Raw genomic sequence first — 21,040 nt, 5'->3', positions numbered from 1 at the left:
CACGTCCTATCCATCAGCTTCTCAGCCTTCCAAATGATCTGGAATTCATCTAGTTCCAGCTCCAACTCCTTAAGACAGATTGTTAGAAGCTGCAGCTGGATACACTTCTCACAGTTGTAGTCGTGAGGGACTCTGAAGGTTGCCCTGCCTTCCCACATCCCACAAGGGGAGCATTCAGCTATCCTGCCTGGCAGCTCTACTGTCCTAACTGAGCAGATATAAAGAAGGGAAAGGGAAAAAAAACTTAACCTTGAGCCTTTCTTGCCTTTGCTTTCTGTGACTGAAGCTTCTCTTCGCTGAAGCCTCAAAGAGCTAAAGCCTCAAGATCACCACTCTGACTGTCCACTCAGATGGTGGCTGCTGCATTTGTCCCTGCCTTCCTTTAATTTGCTCTTGCTAATCAATCCCAGATGCCGATTTGTCGCTGGTCAAAGCTCTTTTTCACTGTAGCAACCCGCTGCTACCTTTAGTACTCCGACAGTGGACCTGATTGAAGTCCCTTCCTCTCAATACTTCCATTGTCCTGATTGGCTGCTGGTCAAAGTGAAGACTAAGGTGAGGTCACAGCTGGAATACCATATGAAGATTGGTCTCCTTAACTCAAAAACAATATACTAGTGATAGAGGGTTTGCAAAGAAAATTAATCAGAATTGATTCTTGGGACAACAGATTTGACCTTCAAACAGAGGATAGCAAGACAATGACACATTCTCTTGAGAGGCAATCTAAATGAAGCAAACAGAATTCTTACAGGGCAAGACAGGATGGACACACAGAGATGCACTATAGATACTCTACAAGGCTCATTGAATGAGTTCCAGATGGGTGAAGCTTTGAAACGAAAAGGAAGCAGTCTATTTGCTGGGGGTACAATTGGCCTTCAGACATTCATAGAAGCAGATAGGAGGGTAAAATATCAGGGGTATAAAAATAATTTGATACTGCAATGACTGGAATCAGTGTGAAAGGATTAGAGAGAATGGAAATTATTAAAGGGTCTTCTGGAATTTTTTTTTGAGACAGTACAGTACATTGGTAGTGCTACCGGAGAAGGAGCAATACAAGACTCAATCTACGGGAATGTAGCTGGGTATATGGATAGTGAGTCAAAAGGACAACATTTTAGAGAAAATGAACAGATAGAAACCATAGAAACTATAGAAACTACAGCACAGAAACAGGCCTTTTGGCCCTTCTTGGCTGTGCCGAACCATTTTCTGCCTAGTCCCACTGACCTGCACACGGACCACATCCCTCCATACACCTCCCATCCATGTATCTGTCCAATTTATTTTTAAATGTTAAAAAAGAACCCGCATTTACCATCTCGTCTGGCAGCTCATTCCATACTCCCACCACTCTCTGTGTGAAGAAGCCTCCACTAATGTTCCCTTTAAACTTCTCCCCCCTCACCCTTAAACCATGTCCTCTGGTTTTTTTCTCCCCTTGCCTCAGTGGAAAAGGCCTGTTTGCATTCACTCTATCTATACCCATCATAATTTTATATACCTCTATCAAATCTCCCCTCATCTTCTACGCTCCAGGGAATAAAGTCCTAACCTATTCAACCTTTCTCTGTAACTGAGTTTCTCAAGTCCTGGCAACATTCTTGTAAACCTTCTCTGCACTCTTTCAACCTTATTTATATCCTTCCTGTAATTTGGTGACCAAAACTGAACACAATACTCCAGATTCGGCCTCACCAATGCCTTATACAACCTCATCATAACTCATCAGATCTTTGTAATTAAGGACAAGAGGTGGGACTGAGGTAGGTACTTGATGTTATCACTGGGAGTGGACAGTGAAATCAGGATGGGTGAGCTGAGAATGAATACATTCAACAGATGAGGGGTGATTGAAACAATGCAGGGAGTTATGGGAGAATGAAAGCACTCAAAGAATGGGAGGGATAAAGCCACTTAAGGAATGAGACAGAATAAAAACATCCAGGGTTCAAGCAGAGGGTGAAATGACCCAAAGAAAGAGGAGTGGATGAAACCACACAGACAGTGAGAGGACAATGAAACCTCGAAGGGATTGAACCCACTTAGAGAGCGAGGTCAAAGTGAATACACTCAGCAGATAAGGGAAGCATGAAACTGTTCTTGGGCTGTGGTCCAAATGGTTGCCTGTGACTGTAGTCCTGAATCTGCTTCTGAGATACATTTGAATTCAATTTCCTTTCAATAAATACTACATTGTAATTGAAACCTTAAAATTAAACTGTTCTGCTGTTGAATATCACTCAACTATAACTATTTACATCTGAAATGTTGGTGATCAATTTGCAGTTGTCATATTTTGCCTACTAACATGGCCAGACAAAACTCTGCCAATATTTAGCAACATTAGACATATGGATACCAGACGTAGCAAAGTAGAGATTTGCAGGCTATGGTGTAAAACCCTTAACACTGGCACACCAGCTTTCACCTTCTTCTTGGATTGAGGATGACCTGCTACCACTTCAGTTTAGTGGGAGCTGAGTCACAATGGGAACAGCAGATTCTTCGACAGACGGAACAGGGATTATCTGACTGGGTACGTGGGTAGGCAGATGATGCCGTGATGCACTTCTCCCTCCATTTACACTGCACTTTTGTGTGCTCTTAATGCATGACCTTGAAGTCCTCAATGCCACCCTGGATAAGACCATCAGCTATAGGAGCAGAATTGGGCCATTTGGCTCATTGAGTGTGCTCCACCATTTCATTATGGCTGATCCAATTTTCCTCTCAGCCCCAATCTCCTGCCTTCTCCCTCCATATCCCTTCATGCCCCGACTAATCAAAAATCTGTCAACCACTGCCTTAAATACACATAAAGATTTGTCATCCACAGCTATCCGTGGCAAAGAATTCCACAGATTCACCATTCTCTGGCTAAAGAAATTTCTCCTTTTCATTGCCCTAAATTAAGTTTATATTGGAAAGGTATTCATAGAACATTAGTTAAGGTACTTAAGACCCAGATACCTCTGAACTTTGAGACGCTGTATTTGGGGCATGTATTGTTTCTTGAACAGAAGAAAGATATAAAGTTGCTGCAGGCCCTTTTAACAGCAAGTAAGAAATCAATCACTAGAAAATGGCTAAATCCAATACCACCTACATTAGAAGATTGGCACGAAATTATCTTGGAAATATTTAAAATGGAAAAGATGACTTACTCCCTGAGAATTCAAAAAGAAAAATTTAATCAAATTTGGAATAAATGGATTGAATATATAACCCCAAACCGAGCAGACTTTAGATGACTCTCCTAATGATTTATACTGCTCTTCTCATCAACACAGTAATATTGCTAACGTAAGCACCCTTGGTCTAAATGTTTACTGTTTTTGGTTTTTTTTTGGAAAATAGAGAATTGACATAAGTAAAGGAAAACATTTGGGAAAGGGATAAAAAATGATAAAATTAAGTAAATAAGTACATAGAGAGTGGATAATTATGTTTTGGGGTAGGAGCAAACATGAACAAGTTAGGGTATAAACACCTACAATGGTTGTTACATAGGCTTACATACAACATTTTGGACCAGAAAGAAATGGTCCAGAAGAGATATATGGAAATTATTATTAATCCACTATTATTACTATTTTTCTTAACAACTAATATCATTACTTCGCCTAATAGATAAGAATTTCAACTGCACATAATTATCTATTTAAGTGTCTAATTTCTTTTTACATCATCTTAATGTGTACTTAGGAATGTATAAAAAATTATAGTTTTATACATATATAAAAAAAGGGAAAAGGTTATACATGTGAAAAAGTTCATGATACTTGTGAATTCCTTATCTAAATAAAAATAAAAAATTAAAAAAAAAGAAATTTCTCCTTTTCTCCATTTTAAAAGGACACCCCTCTATTCTGAGGCTGTGTCCTCTGGTCCTAGACTCCACCACCCATAGGAAATATCTTCTCCACATCCACTCTATCAAGGCCTTTTACCATTCAATAGGTTTCAATTAGTTCACCCCTCATTCTTTTGAATTCTAGTGAATCCAGGCCAGAGCCATCAAGCGCTCTTTATACAACAAGCTGTTCAATCTGGGAATCATTTTTGTGAACCCCTTTTGAACCCTCTCCAGTGTCAGCACATCCTTTCTCAGATAAGGAGCCCAAAACTGCTCACAATACTCCAAGTGAGGCCTCACCAGTGCTTTATGAAGTCTCAACATAGCATCCTTGTTTTTATATTTTACTCCTCTTGAAATGAATACTAACATTGTAGTTGTCTTCTTCACCACAGATTTAACCTGAAAATCAACCTTTAGGGGACCCTGTACATGGACTCCCAAGTTCCCTTGCACCTCGGATTTTTGAATTATCTCTCCATTTAGAAAACAGTCTACCCTTTTATTTCTTCTACCAAAGTGTATGACAGTTCCTGACACTGTATTCCCTCACCATTTCTTTGCCCACTCTCCAAATCTGTCTAAGCCCTTCGTAGCCTCTCTACTTCCTCAAAAGTACATGCCCCTCCACCTATCTCCATATCGTCAGCAAACTCTGCAAGAAAGACTTCTATTCCATCATCCAAGTTATTGGCATGTTTCTTCTCCACTTTGAGTGTTCATTGGCCAATGAATTTGAAAAGTCAATGCATTTTTATCAAGGAGGCTTGAAAAAATGTTGCATTTTTTTTCAAGGAAACTTTAATCTTGTGCTTGAATCCTTTCTTCTCTCTGTCTGGTAATCATTCTCACGACAAAGCTCAGAATAGAATATCTGTGAAAGAGCATGATGTTTGGCATGAGAGCAAATTGGCCTGCCCATTGGAGCAGACTGGTTGTAACCAGTTTTAAACAATTGGGGCCACTGTTGCCCATTAGACCATGAGTTTGTGCCAGGTCTGTCATCTTGAACTTCAAATAGAGTTTCTTCTACTGACCAAAGGCTGCACTGATGCTATAATGTGGAGGCAAATTTCCTCATCAATGTCTATCTTCACTGAGAGGTAGCTCCTGAGATATGGGAAGCAAGTTCTTACCGCAAATTCTGTTGTTAGAGAGTTTTTTCAGCAGAAGCAGGCAGGTTGATGGGGGATCTTTGCTTGTTGCTTCTCATTAACAAAGGATGATTCTCTCCCTGTAACAGTTTTCCCTTCACTTGTCCTAACTGATGTCAGGGTTCTCACATAAGTGTCACGCATAAACTGCTCAAAAACTACAGAATTTAGTTCATTGAGTAATAAACTTTGTCCTTTAGCGATCACTGAAAGGAGACATCCACCAGGCTTGTCCTCTCAACTGTTTTTCTTCAGATGTGTTGTTTTTCTATTCAGAATCTCTGGGTTTGGAATGGATTGTATCCATCTGGCATTCGGTCAGATCCTTCTTTATCCATAGCATTGGAGATATCCCCCAGCTCTGGAAATGAGACTGCCTCTACAGATAACACGTGTGGGCTGGAATATGCAGCCTGAGAGCAGGGACCTCCATTCTGCTCCCGTGAGCCTGACAATATGCAAAGGACAGAAGGACAGCATACCACATGTCAGCAGGGCAGCAAGCAGTGAGTCCTGCAACCAGGCTGGGTGGCTGGTGTTGGAGGGAATGGAGGTAACATACATGTGTGCATTGATGCAAGTGAGTGTGTGGGTGTCTGCATGTGTGCATCTGTGTTTGTGACTGTGCCTCAAGTACAAATGTATGTGGCCATGAATGTGAAACTGTGAAGGTGTGATTAAACAAGTCAATGTGAGCACGCCTATGTGTGATTGGGCAAGTCAGTGAAGGTATGCGCAGGTACATGCGAGAGAGTGAAATCGAATGAATGTTCGTGTGTGTAGGTGAGTGAGAAAGTGTGTGTACATGGTTTGTGTGTCTACGTGTGTGAAAATGGAGTGTGAGACTGTGTGTATGGGTGCCACACAAAGCCCTGGAGGATTTCAGCAGGTCAGACAGCATTTATGCAGGGGTATGGACAGATGACCTTTCAAGTCAAAACTGTCTGACATGTGAGTATGGTTTGTGCATATGTGTGCATATGTGTGCATATTTGTGAACGTGTGTGTGAGTGATTGAATTAATGAGTGAGAGGCCATATGTGAACATGTGCGTGAGTGTGTGAGTCTCTATGTGAGTCTATCTTTGAGCCAGTGTGGGTGAGTCAAGTGAATAGATGTGTGTGAATATGAGAGTCTGTGACAGACTGTTTTGCCTGTTCTAATTTATTTTGTACAGATCAGATCATAGGCCAGCTGGAAGGTGCTGACTGGGAAATATTAGGCCTGTCTTTTTTGATGATGGGCTCTTCACTAAACCTTTCCCCCTTGGAAGCAGAAAGCTGATTGTGCTGGAATGGAAGCTCTGGGGCACCATTAATGAGGGTGTGCGTCTGCCATCCTAATCATCCTCGTCAAAGCTGTCATATTCTCACAATGTGGCAGAAATACATAAAAATCGTTCAAAGTAATTAAAAAAATTTAAATCATTTTTCAATATAAATCACCAAAAACGCTTAGATACATACAGTAAATAATGAAAACTGATTAAAATTCACATTAAAATGAAAAAAAATGTTTTTTCCATGCAGCCCCCCCTCTCAATGGTTTACCAGTTCTGACTGTGGTAAGATGACCTGCTGTAAGTTCTGGGGTCCCTCTGCAAGCTCCTGTTCCACCATAGGGGAATCCCTATCAACCCCAGCTGTGTTACCCAGTTGATGGAGCGCACCAGTAAGTTCAAGATTCTAGCAATCACACATGAGCTCTGAAACCCATTGACACTGAAATTGCATGTCAATAAGACAATTTACATCAATTTTGATCTCATCTGGCTGTTTGCTCCACAGACCAGGACCACAAACATTTCCAGCACAGCAAAAGCTAGCAAGAGTAGAGCTTGAACCAGGAAATGACAGACACCGCTAAAAAAAACAATCACTTTGATCAACCTTGCACTCATTTCCAGATCTATTGTTGCCAAATGTCACCAAGAGGCAAAGATTTACCTTGAACTTGTTTAAATTCAGATTTAGAGCAACACTTTGCCAACATTAAGCACGATTCGTCCATGGAGATAAATAAAAACTTTTTGTAGCTAAATAGTGTGCTTCTCACCATTACAGTAGCTTACAGTTCATACAAAATACACTGCAGTCACCCATTCAGGCTACTCCAATGGTATCTCTCAAACCCTCCAGCAGGTGCATGAGAAGACCATTAACAGCAGGCCAGGTTCCCCTTCTCGTCACATATCATCCTTACATGTAAATTACCTTACTGGTCCTTCGTCATTACTGGATCTAAATCTCAGAACTTCCTCTCCAAAAGCCCTTCACCAGAAGAACCACTTCTCAAGGGTGCTTACAGATGGGCACTAAATGCTAACCTGCCACAGCACCCGGACATTGAAAATGAAGAAAAGTGAAGTAGTTGTCAGTTTGTGGGAGATCCTGGATATCCCAACCTGTATATCATTGGATGAGAGGACACAAGTGTGTGGGGAAAGGAATGGCTTGATTAACTGACATGTCAAAGGCCCAAGGCTGCCTAGGAGGAACAATACGAGATCCTGAAGGGAAATGACCTTATAAAGAATGCCTGATAGTTTTTTAGTGAATGAATCACTTATAGACTCAGAACTGTACAGCACAGACACAGGAGTGCATCAATGCCAACCTTCATGCTTATTTACACTTGCTTACATTAATTCGATATTCCTCTGTGTCCTGCCCATTCAAGCACATGTCGATACATCTCTGAAATATTCCTTTCTTTTTCCTGCCTCCATCACTTTTTCTGGAAGCTCATTCCAGATACCAACTAGTCTGTGTGAAAAATTTACTCTTCAACACCTCTTTAAAGCTCCTCCCTCTACTTAAATTTGTACTCTCTGGTTTTAGATCTCCCTACTGTAGGAAACAGACATTAGCCATCTCCCTTATCTATGCCTCTCATAATTTTATATATCTCTATCGTGTTACTTCTTGGCCTTTTTTTGCTCCAGGGAAAAACAGACCGAGCCAATCTGAGGTCTCCTGATAACCTAAAGCCCTCTAAATCCAGGCAATACCCTTGTGAATCTTTCCTGTACCCTTCTGAGCTTAATCATATCATTCCTATAGTGGTGCCTGCAACCTCACTCAATACTCCAAATGTAGGCTAACTAATGTTTCTATAACTGCAATATGATGTGCTAACTTTTATACTCAACATTTCAGCAGGTAAAGGCAAACATATTGTCCTCACCACCCTATCTACCTGTGTTCCCATTTTCACAGAACTATGTACTTATACCTCAGGGTGCCTCTGTTCTAGGGTGCTGTCACTCACTGCATATGTCCTGCCCTAGTTTCACTTCCTAATATGTCTCACTTGAAGACTGTTCAAATTAAATTTTGTCTCTCATTCCCTAGCACACATTCCCAGTTGGTTCAGATCCTGCTGTACCTTCCCCAGCAGTCTAGTCAGCTCTGCTTGCAAGATTGATAGCAGTCAACCCTTCTGAGATCATGCATCTGCTTTGATCAGGTTTACACTCTTCATTATTTAAGTTAGTGCTTCCTGAAAAGAGACGTCTCCATTAATCCAACAGTTGGTAACATTTCTTCAGTTACATGGATCCAAGTCCAACAGCAGACTAGTGGGGTGAATCAGACAAAGTGGGGAGCAGAGTGGAAGAACTGGCCTAGGATAGAGGTTTTTTAACCCTTGTATGGAATAATGATCCTCGAGCAATATTTGAGCGCTTCTTTCCCAAACAACGTCCCTCCTTCACATTAAAGTAAATCTGGCTGAGGAAATGGAATTCATTGAAAAACTCTTTCAAACAATTGATGCGGATGCAATGTGTCAAATGTCCTGCTTCTGTGCGTGTCATCCTGCTATCCCCTCTTACATAATATCACATTGAGACATATGCATCTTAATCACAGTACTAATGCAAAGGTCGTATTTCCAAGACATTGGAACATCTCGAAATTCTGTTTTTCTAACTTCCTCTTTTGTTACTTACCAATCAGAACGTTGTTTCCGGCACTCAGAAACTCTTTGCTCCCAGGACTAGATGCAAGAACAGCATGAAATTCATAGCCTGTTAGTCCTAACTTCAGCATCAAGTCTTTAAACTCTGGAAAGGCTCTTGGGGGCTCTGTAACAGAGTGAATGTTGAACAGAAATTGTTTAATGAAGGAGGATTGATCACGGGATATTTAAAAATGTGTTACCACTTGAGACACTTTTTATCATGACATCCCCTTTGCAAGGGCTGCCAGGAGAGCACAGGAGTCTGAATGGACAGATATTGGGCAGAGGGAGACAGATGTCAGGCAGAGAGAGATGAATGCCAAGAAGAGAGGGACAGATTTTGGGGGGGTGAGACTGACAGCAGACAAGGTAGCATTGGCTACACCATCACAGATGGATAGTGAGCATGTGCAGTGCAGGTGACAGACACAGAAAGCATTCAGTGCCAGCACAATGGCACAGCCAACAGAACTGCTGCCTCCCAGCACCAGTCACCTGGTTCAACCCATATTTCTGGTGCTGTCTGTATGGTTTGGACGTTTTCCCTGTGACTAAGTGAGCTTTCTCTGGATCCTCTGGTTTCTTCAAACATCCCAAAGATGTGCAGTTGGTAGGCTAACTGGCCCCTATTGTGTAGGTCGGTGGCAGAATTGGGGGGGGGGGGAGAGTTGATAAGAATGTGGGGAGAATGTAAAATGGGTGGTTGATGGTTGATGTGGACTTATTGGGGAGAAGGGCCAGTTGCCACTGTATATAGACAGGATTGGTGGGGGGGGGGAGGGTGGTTGGGAGTGACAGCTTGCTGGAACAAGGCCGGCTGACTCAGGGATGTGTATAAGGATGGGATAGGGCAGCAGGGAAGGCAGGAAGTCTGAAGCTGGAATAAAAGTAAAATTTGTGATAAAGCTCTAACGAGCACATATGGAGGGAAAGAATTATGGGCTGAAATGAAATGAATAACATAAGCAATATGTATGAGGTAAGTGTGAAGTATGACTTTGAAGCAAGGAGAAATCATGGAAAAAATCTATGGAAGTGTCATCACTGCCCAATAGCAGTAATGATCCCAGGCATTAGAAGACTCTTAGATTTTTGTGATAAACTAGATGTTTGTGTTGTAAATAAGGCACAACACTTACCATGTAATATCAGATTGCTTGCTGCTGTTGCCTGGCCTTGCACATTCAGCGCCTCACAGGAATATAACCCCTGGTTGGCTGGACTGGCTTTGATTATTGAGAGAGATCCATCCGGGAGAAGCTGAACATTTGCACCAAGAGGCACTAGTTCCTTTGTCCAGGTGACAGAGGGTTTGGGAAAACCTGCAATCATCATCATTCAGCAAAAATATTACATCTTTTTAACTTTTATGAAGGTTAAATTTAAAGTCTGCATATGCCATGCATTACAAAATATATAGGAAGGAAATTAAGTCAGTTCATCCTTCAGATTTATAGGTTTTGTATTTCTTCTTGTGAAAGTGGATTATTTGGAAAAGAGGATTTTAAATGGTTTGTAATTATTTACTCAGCTAACTAAAAATCTGAGGGGCCTTGCCAGGGTAGATTCTATGAGGATGTTTCTGCTGTTCCACCATCTGGAAGAGGGGTCTGCGTTCCAGAATAAGACATTTCCCATTTAAAACAGAGATGAGGTAGAATTTATTCTCACAAAGGGCAGCTTGTAATACTCCATGCCACAGAGTAGCTGAGGTGGAGCCATTGATAGATGGAAACTGACAGACGTTTGGACTACAGAAGGATCAGTGTTATGGGAACCAAGTGGGAAAACAGAAATGAGGTTAACGATTAGAAGAGGAGGATGCAGCTTGATGGTGTGGTGTGCAGACTCTTCCTGCCCGTGCTGTGCAGTTGTCCTGCTCCTGTTCCTGGTGGGCAAAGGCACTGCTTCAAAATCAGCCCAAAGAAATTCAACATTACATCTAAAAACTGAGAAGACTTTGCACTCAATAGATACCCAGATACACCTGGAGGACATCTGTTCAAGAGCGAGCGGTGCTACAGGAGACTGATCTCTGCTGTGCCACAGAGAACAAGCAGTAGCTGCAAAAGGAGAGACGAAACAACCAAAAGGCCAAACTACTAATCACAGTCACCACTTACTTGTACCAACACTGCACCAGAATATGTGGATCCTGGATCAGCCCGTACAGCCACCGGAGGACACAATCAATAGACAAACCCTTCAGAGAACCTCATACTCAATATGACTGATCATACTACTACTGTGGTGTAGCTGTATGGCAATTAGTGATCATCATCATCATCAGGTGCCGTGCCCAGTTTGAGCTTTGACTGCCATGGCCCACACACTCCTGTTTCGGGTTAAGTGGATCAATTCTTTCATATTCATTTCCAGTTCTCTAGCTGCTATCTCCATCATCACTTGTCTTTATCTTCCTCTTGCTTTCTTCTCTTTAATCTTTCCCATAATTACTGTGCATTCTAACTCCTCTTTCCTAATCACATGTCCAATGAAGTTACGTTGCCTTTTCATGATCTCATACATTATTTCTCTTTTTGTGTTTGCTCTGTTTATGACATCCTCATTAGATATTCGTTTCATCCATGATATTCTTTACATCCTCCTCAAAAACCACATCTCTGCTGCTTCAAATCGTTTCCTTATGTTACTAGATATTGTCCAACATTCTGAGCCATGTAACATAACTGGATAAACGTAACATTTCAGTACTCTGAGGCAGGTTGTCATGCCTAGTTTAGTACTGGTCAGCATACTCTTCATTCTTGTAAAGGTGTCTTTTGCCATCCCTATTCTTCTTCTGATGTCCATGTCGCACCTGCCGTCTGATGTCACCCAGCTTCCTAAGTAGCAAAAGTTCTGTACTTGTTTTATGTCTTCCCCGTTTATTCTCAGCCTGCAGATAGGATTCTCCTTCTTTTTGGATATCACCATACATTCTGTCTCTTTGCAATTGATAGGTAGACCCATTTTTGCACTTTCTTCAACAACTATATCAATTAAGTTTTGTAGGTCTTCTTCTGTATTTGCAATTAACGCAGTGTCATCTGCATATCTATCTTACCAATGTTTTTCACCACCAACTTTGAATCCCAAGATGTCTCTTATTTTTTGTAATATTGTTTCACTGTACACATTAAATAAATCAGGGGAAAAAACACACCCTTGTCTAGTGTTTCTCTTGATATTTGTAAACTTACTCACTTCTCCATCTATTCTTACAGTGGCAGTTCGTTCCCAGTACAGATTTCTGATTAGGCGGAGGTCTTTCGAATCTAGATCTAGAGTTTTATGTAATATTTCAAATAACTTATTGTGCTTCACTTTATCAAATTCTTTTGTGTAGTCGATAAAATAAACAAACAAATCTTTTTGCACTTGAATAGCTCTTTCTGATAGTACTCTTAACATCAACATTGCGTTTCTTGTACCTTTGCCTTTCACAAAACCACATTGTTCTTTACCTATTTCAACTTGTATCTTACTTTTAGCTCTTATCATCAAAATTCTTAGAGGTATCTTGGTGATATGACTCATTAAACTTATGGTCCTATGTAATTCACATTTTATTGCTCCAGGTTTCTTTGGAAGAGTGATAAATGCTGATTTTTTCATCTCTTCTGGTATTATTCCGGTCCCATAAATGTCATTGATTAAATCAGTAAGTATTTCAATTCCATAATCTTCAAGGGTGATAATTTGTTTTATTACTAATTCATCAGGACCTGCTGCCTTCTCTTTCTTCATCTTATTTATTGCATTACAAACTTTAGATTTTAAAATACTTGGACCTTCAATGTGTTTCTTAATTTCTGGTTTTGCGCCTCGATTGTCTTCAAACAATTCCTGAATATACTCAGTCCATCTGTTCATAATCTCATCTTTTTCCATGATAATGGTACCGTCCTTTGCTTTCAAACATCCACCTGAAGAATAGAGGAGCTTTTTACCAGTGATATTCTTGATTTGTTGATGTAACCTTTTTGGATCAGTCATAGGGACTCTTTCTATTTGTTCACATTCCTGGTTTAACCATTCTTCTTTGGCTTTTTGACATAAGCTTTTAACTTTTTATCTGAGGACTTATACTCTATAGGATTTGCTTTCTTCCATTAGATTTTTGAGTTCATCTGTCATCCATTTATTCTCTGTGCTTTTTTCTTTTTTAGAAATCACTGACTTTGCTGATTCTACCAAGGCATCCTTTCGAGAGTTAAATTTCATTTCTACATGATTGCTATCATCTTCAACCGATTATATTTCTAGACTTTGAAATCTATTCCTTACTTCAATTGTAAATTTTTGTCTTAAGTTTTCTTTTTTAATTAATTGCAAGTAGTCAAGGGATTGTTCAGGTTTTTGCTTCTTTAGTTTTTTAAGTTTTACTTTTTCATGACATACTACTGGGTTATGGTCATTATTACAGTCTGCACCTGGATATGTTTTGCATTGAGTCATTGAGTTTCTAAATCTTTGGTTTATATTAATAAAGTCAATTTGATTTCTAGTGTTATCACCTGGACTTTTCCAGGTCCACAAGCGTCTTGGATGGTTTTTAAAGCAGGTATTCATAATGACCTGATTATTCATCTTGCACCCTTCTACCCATTTCTCACCTCTTTCATTTCTTTCCCCTAATTCAAATTTTCCTATGGTATTTCCATCAGCACCTTGAACTACTTTAGCATTTGGATCTCCCATGACAATAACAATATCTTGAGATTTGCATCCATTCTTTGCTTGTTCAAGCTCTTCATAGAATTTATTTATATCCTCATTTGTTCCATCTGTTGTTGGTGCATATACCTGTATAATTGCTAAACCAAATGGTTGTCCTCTGAATCTAACAAGGAGCACTCTTTCTGATATTTCCCAATGTCCTAAAACACTTTTTGCCATGTTTTCATCCATAAGACTTCCTACTCCATTAGTATGGGATGTTCCACAAGAATAAATTAGTGTTTTATTTCTATTCTGACATGTCCCAACACCTATCCAATGAACTTCGCTAATTCCCATGATGTTAATCTTCAGTCTTTCCATTTCATTTATCACATTGTCCAATCTTCCTGCTTGATATAGGGTTCTTACATTCCAAGTGGCAATAATTTTCTTTTGTGTTACTTGAATTCTATGAGCAGTAGCTTGATGACAGTTGGGGATCCCCTGCTGACCAGAATCAACCCTACTGAGCGAAGCATCTTCAGAATTGTCTTGAAGATCCTCTTGACGCTGTTGTTGTGTGATACATTTTGTGAGTTTGACCATGGTTTTCTTAGCAAATAGATTCTAGGAAACCTAGTATCTAACAACAGTGGTTTGCTATTACCTACCATTGGGCGAACTAAAGAAATCGCCATTTCTCTTCCCAAATGTTCATCTGCCTGTACTATAGCCATTGACATTTGAGGTCCAAGCTCATCTACCTTCTCCGTTCTAAGTTCAGTTACTGAACCTGCTGGATCTGCCGTTGGCCTTCGCTCGTATCCTGAGCAGGAACCCTTGCAGGTGCTACCGTTCCGGGTCAGAGCGGCTTTGGGAGCAATGAATGACTAAGGGGTAACTCCACTTTCCCCAAAGCTCTGAAAGTCCCCAATCAGAACCTCATTACCCGTTGCAGTTTACAGTCATACCCAGGACCATTTAGTGATACCATCTCCTAACTCCATGAACCTGGGTCTTATCCTCCTTTCTGCTACTCTACTAAGGTGTGCATGTAAATTCATTGATGTCTGGTGTGGTTAAGTAGCAAAAGAATCAAAACAAATTGATGGGTGCATGACAGAGTCAGTAAGTTGCATGGTTGCTGCGAAATGGGACTTATGAAATTCGTAATTAAGAGCTAGCATGGATCTGATTGGCTGAACAGCCTCTTTCTGTATCATAATAATTAAATGTCTTTTTTACTACATTTTTGCTAAAAATGGAAACCTGTCAAAGGTAAGATATACACACATGTGCAAATTTGATTTTAGACAACTTGCAGATCTCAATTTATTCATGAACATCCCCACAGTGCTATGTATTATCAGTAAAGAGTTACGCAACTGATCTGCTTATATTACAATATCACCATGGGCTCTGGATTTACGTAAACCTGCAGTCCTTGGAAACCTGCAGCAAGGAATACAGCTGACTTCGAAGTAAATTTATTATCAAAGTACATATATGTCACCATATATTATCCTGAGGTTAAATTTCTTGGGGGCATACTCAACACATTCGTAATAGAATCAATGAAAGACCACACCAGCTTGGATGTTCAATCAGAATGCAAACTGCAAATACAAAAAAAAGAGAAAGAATAATAATAAACAAATAAGCAATAAATATTGAGAACGTGAGATGAAGAGTCCTTGAAAGTGAGTCCAGAGTTTATGGGAACATTCCAATGATTGGACAAGTGGAGTTAAGGTGAAGTTATCCCCAGTGGTGCAAGAACCTTATGGTTGAGGGTTAATACCTACTCCTGAACCTGGTGGTGTGAATCCTGGGGCTCCTGTACCTCCTTGCTGATGACAGAAGTGAGAAGAGAGTATGACCTGGGTGGTGGGGGTTCCCTGATGAAGGATGCTGCTTTCCTGCAACAATGCTCCACGTAGATGTGCTCAGTGTTGGGAGGGCTGCATCCATCATGGATTTTGCCATTTCCACTATCTTTTGTCGGACTTTCTGTTGGTGTTTCCATACCAGGCTGTGATGCAGCTGGGCAAATACTCTCCACCACACATCTACAGAAGTTTGTCAACGTTATGTGCTGAATCTTTGTGAACTCCTAAGGAAGTAGAGGTGCTTTCTTTGTAATTGCACTTATATGCGGGGCCCAGGACAGCTCCTCCAAAATAATAACGCCTAGGAGTTTAAAGTTGCTGACACTCTCCACCTGCGATCCTCCAGTGAAGACTGGCTCATGGATCTCTGATTTCCTCAAGCTGAAACCAATAATCAGCTCCTTAGTCTTGCTGATATTGAATATGAAGTTGTTGTTGCGGCATCACTCAGCCAGATTTTCAACCTCCCTCCTATATGCTGACTCAGCGGATGAAAGTGGTATCGTCAGCAAACCTGAAAATGGCATTGGAGCCGTGCTTAGCCACAGTCATAAGTGTAAAGCAAGTTGAGCAGGGGGCAAAGGCACACAGCCCTGTGGTGCAACTATGCTGATGGAGATCATGGAGGAGATGTTGTTGCCAAACAGAACTGACTGGCAACTGCAAGGGAGAAAATTGAGGATCCAGTTGCACAAGGAGGCATTGATGCCAAGGTCTTGAAGCTTATTGATTAGCTTTGAGGGGATTATAGTATTGAATGCCAACTTATAGTCAATAAAGAACATCCTGACTTATGCAGCTTCGCTGTTCAGATGTTGAGTGAAGAGCCAATGAGATGGCATCTGCTGTGGACATGTGATATCAGATGGCAAATTGGAGTGGATCTAATGCAGGCTTCTCAGGCAGGAGTTGATACATAATAATAATAATAGATCAGTTAGTCTCGTGAGACCATGGATTTGCACCTTGGAAGGTTTCCAGGGTGCAGGCCTGGGCAAGGTTGTATGGAAGACCGGCAGTTGCCCATGCTGCAAGTCTCCTCTCTCCACGCCACAGATGTTGTCTAAGGGAAGGGCACTAGGGTTGATACAGCTTGGTACCGGTGTCATCACAGAGCAATGTGTGGTTAAGTGCCTTGCACAGGGACACAACACGCTGCCTCAGCTGAGGCTCGAGCTAGTGACCTTCAGATCACTAGACCGACACCTTAACCACTTGGCCATGCGCCAACACAATACATTCCATCATCAACCTCTCAAAACACTTCATCACTGTGGATGTAAGTGCCACTGAATGATAGTCATTGAGGAAAGTTACCAGATTCTTCTTAGGGACCAGAATAAGTGAAGCCTACGTGAAACAGGTGGGTACCTCAGACTGCCAGAGCAAGAGGTTAAAGATCTCAGTGAACACTCCAACTAGTGTTCACAGGATCATCGAAGGCTTTTGGAGTTCATGATGGTTCCTTCACGTTTTGATGGCCGGAGCGCGCATATAAGGCATTGAGTTCATCTGGAAGTGAAGCCCTGTTGTTGCCTATGTGGCTTGATTTGATTTGCATTTAATAGACATGGAACCTCTGACTATTTGGTCTCTGAAGGCACATCACTAAAGCTGCTTGATAACTGGCTTTAACAATTGCAGGATACACACAAATTATGTACTAAGGATTTGAAGAACTGTAACAGTGTAAGTGCTTGTCTGGGTGTGTAGAATACACACAGAGCCAGAGCGCTCTGTGATCTCTGGGTTTCTCAATGTATTGAAATAAGATTTAGGACCTTTGACAATCATGTTTGTGTTATATTGCTACCACATGTATTCTGAGACATTTCCTTCTAGGCTTTTCTTACCTTAAATTTTAAATTTATTTCAGGGACAACTTTTCCATAGCATGGGTTGTATAAAAACAATAACATTCAACATGAAGGCATTTCCAAAATCACTGGAATACTATTGTGCAGGCTTAGTCTGACATTAGCACCACTCCTTGCCAAGTCCTTTCACTCAGCTACCAGACCACTGTACCAGAAGACTATCCAGCACACATGTTGAACATTGTACTATCAAGAAAACTTTGCAATAAAAATGCATCTTCCTTAGATTGCAACATCAATAACTGAAAGAATTCATAAAACAGAACTTTCAAAAGGTTGAATACCTAAATTGCAAATTTAATTGACAACAAGTTGTAACTTCAGTTTGTTCTGATTCCACATTCTGACTTTTTAACAATTCCACAGGAGGGCAACAAAGCACTGATGAGAAATAAAACTATAGTCCCTAAATAGAATATCGAACAGTACACAGCACTGATCAGGCAACATGATTTTGTGCTGATCAAGATATCAATTTATACTAATTGCCCTCTTCCTGTCTATCATCTATATCCTGCTATTCCTATTCATGTACCTATCTACAAACCTGTTAAATTCAACTAAAATGTCTGCTTCCATTACTACCCTTGGTAACCCATTCCAGTCACATACCAGTCTCTGTGTAAAAGCTTTCCCCCTCACATCACCTTTAAACATTCTCTCTCTAATTTATAAGTATTTCCTATGGTATTTGACATTCCTATCCTGGGGAGAACATTTTATGCATCTCACAATTTAAAAACATCTCCACTAGGTCTCCTCTTAGCGTCGGACATCCCAGGGAGAACAGCTCAGGTTTGTCATTCCTTTCCTTATAGCTCATGTCCTCTAACCCAGGCAGCATCTTCTGCACCCTCTCGATGGTCTTCAGATCCATTCTACAATGGAGTGGCCAGAACTGCAAGTGACATTCTAGGTGCAATTTGACTTCAGTTTTCTATAGATGCAGCATGACTTCCTCTCTCGTATACTCAACACCCCTACCAATTAAGGCAAGCACACCATATACCTTCTTTACCACCTTATCTAATTGCATAGGCACTGTGAGTGGACTATGGACCTGGATCCTAAGATCCTTCTGTAGCTCAATGCTATTAAGGGGTCTACCGATAACCGTATACTAGCTCTTATCTTTTGACCCTCATCATCTCACATCACCTCATCATCAGTACAACATCTCACTTCTGTTTGGACTTAATTTCATCTGCCACTGCTCTTCCCATATCTGTAACTGATTATATCTTGCTGTATTCCCTGATGGTTCCTTTTCACCGTCCACAACTCCACCGATCTTGTTGTCATCTGTAAACTTGCTAATCCACCCATCTGCATTTTCATCCAAATCATTGATATACATCACAAACAAGAAAAATTTGTAAGTTAGAGGGGGAAGGTTTAAAGGCTAGATGTCAGGAATGGGTTACCAGAGGTAGCAATGAAAGTGAGCAGTTTGGTGGAGTTTAACAGGTTTGTAGATAGATGCATGAATATGAAGGAAATGAAAATATACAGATGATATGCAGGAAGAGGACATTTAGTATAAATTGACATCAAGATCAGCACAATATCATGGGCCAAAAAGCCTCTTCTGTGCTGTACTGTTCTGTGTTCTATAAAGGGACCCCAGCACTGATCCTTGTGGGACATCACTGGTCTCTGAACTCCAGCCAGAATAACAGTCTTCCATCCTAGTCTTTGCCTTCTGAATCCAAATTTACAATCCACCCTGCATCTCCATGAGGGACATTATCTAACGCCTTACTATGACTCCAAACCAGAAATTCCCTTCTTTATTCCTGAATGGATCTACCCTCACCTGGGTTATACACTTTCTCACAATATGTATAAAATGCCTTGGGATTCTCCTTGATGCTGTTCGGCAAGGACATTGCATATCCCCTTTTGATTTTCTTAATTTCTTGCTCGAGCACTATCCTGCTATCTTTATATTCTACAAGAGCCCAGATTGATTTTGGCTGCTGAAACCTTACAGATACTTCTTCTTTGCTTCCTAACTAAGTTTCTGACCTCTCAAGTCATCCAAGGGGTACGTGGTGGTGAGAAAGGGGTATGGCATCCTTGTGTTCATTGGTCAAGGCTTTTAGTACAAGAGCTGGGACACCATGTACATAGGGTTAGTGAAACTGCACTTGATACATTGTGTGTAACTCAGTTCACCATATTATAGCAAGGATGTCATTAAGCTAGAGCGTGTATAGAAAAGGTTCACAAAGATGTTGCCAGCACTGGAGGGCTTGCATTGTAAGGAAGGACTGTTTTTCCTGGAGCAAAGGAGACTGGGAGGTGATCTTACTGAGGGTTACCAAATCTTGAGGGGCAGAGATAGGGTGGACGGTCATATTCTTTTTTCCAGAGTAGGGAATCCCAAAACTAGAGGGTATAGGTTTTGAGAGGGGAAAGGTTTAAAAGGGAGGTGGGTGCATGGAATAAGTTGCCAGAGGAAGTAGTAAAGGCAGATACTCCTACAGAATTTAGAAGACATTTGGACAGATACACAGACAGTAAAAGTTTAGAGGGTTGTGGACCAGTCGTAGGCAAGTGGGACTGGCCTGAAGCAGGTTTGGTCAGGGTTGGGCCGGGGGCCTGTTTCCAAGCTGTATAACTCTGTGATTCCAAGATGTACTCGTTATCAAGGAGCCTTTGGGATAGACATGATATAATGTGACAGTGATATAGTTCAATACAAAACAAGAGACTTAACGGTAAACAAAGGAAGTTATGAAGCTATGAGAGGAGAGTTGGCTGTGGTTGATCGGAAGAATATATTGTCGGATATGACTGTGGTCACGCAATGCTTACCCATTTAAAAAGTATTGCCAAGTCACAACAATATATTCCTTTAAGGCAAAAGAAATAAAAAGGAAAAGTGATACATCTGTGGCTGACCAAAGAAATTAAAGATAGTGTTAAGTCCAAGGAAAAATGTCATCAAGTTGCCAGAAATAGCAGTGGGCCAGAGAACCGGAAGCATTTTAGAAAGCAGCAAAGGCGGACTAAGAAATTCATAAAGAAAGGCATGATAGGATATGAGAATAGACTGGAAAGAAACATTGACAAAGGCTGTAAGAGCTTTTATGGGAACGCAAAGAGGAAATGGCTTGCAAAGGTAAATGTGAGGGCCCCTTTCAGAAAGCGAAGTATTTAAAAAGGGAAAGAAGGAAAAGGAAGAGGAATTAAACAATTACTTTGTGTCAGTCTTCATGGAAGAAGGAACAATGAATCTGGCTGATACATGAGGGATTCAAAGGTCTAGAGAGAATGAAGAACTGAAAACAAGCATTAGTTAAAGATAGTTGTGAAAATGAACAATGAATCTGGCTGATACATGAGGGATTCAAAGGTCTAGAGAGAATGAAGAACTGAAAACAAGCATTAGTTAAAGATAGTTGTGAAAATGAAAATGAAAAATGAAAAAAATGAAATATCTTTATTGTCATTGCATAGTACAATTTGTCATGCACCAATACAGCGAAAATGAGTTTGCAACTCTCGTACTCAACACTATAAAACAACAAATAAAATAAATAAACAATAAATAAAATCAAGTAACCAGCCAGTACAAGCAATACCCAGCAGTACAAAAGCGCAACTCAGATGCATGACAGC

At 40.7% G+C, this 21,040-nt stretch overlaps 1 protein-coding gene across 1 annotated transcript in view; it reads right to left on the bottom strand.

Annotated features, from left to right (window-relative positions):
* LOC134346985 (ADAMTS-like protein 1) overlaps nucleotides 1-21,040 on the bottom strand; it is a 546,173-nt gene that overhangs the window by 31,572 nt on the left and 493,561 nt on the right. Inside the window, exons 24-25 of the mRNA XM_063048923.1 lie at nucleotides 10,122-10,304; nucleotides 8,972-9,106 (exon numbers count right to left, since the gene is read on the bottom strand). Coding sequence (XP_062904993.1) covers nucleotides 8,972-9,106; nucleotides 10,122-10,304 — 318 coding nt within the window. The remainder of the gene's footprint in view (nucleotides 1-8,971; nucleotides 9,107-10,121; nucleotides 10,305-21,040) is intronic.

The sequence above is a fragment of the Mobula hypostoma genome, chromosome 5 (genome assembly GCF_963921235.1).
Source record: "Mobula hypostoma chromosome 5, sMobHyp1.1, whole genome shotgun sequence".
Taxonomy (NCBI): Eukaryota; Metazoa; Chordata; class Chondrichthyes; order Myliobatiformes; family Myliobatidae; genus Mobula; species Mobula hypostoma.
The sequence above is the reverse complement of the archived record's forward strand: the minus strand, read 5'-3'. Positions and strand labels throughout refer to the sequence as shown.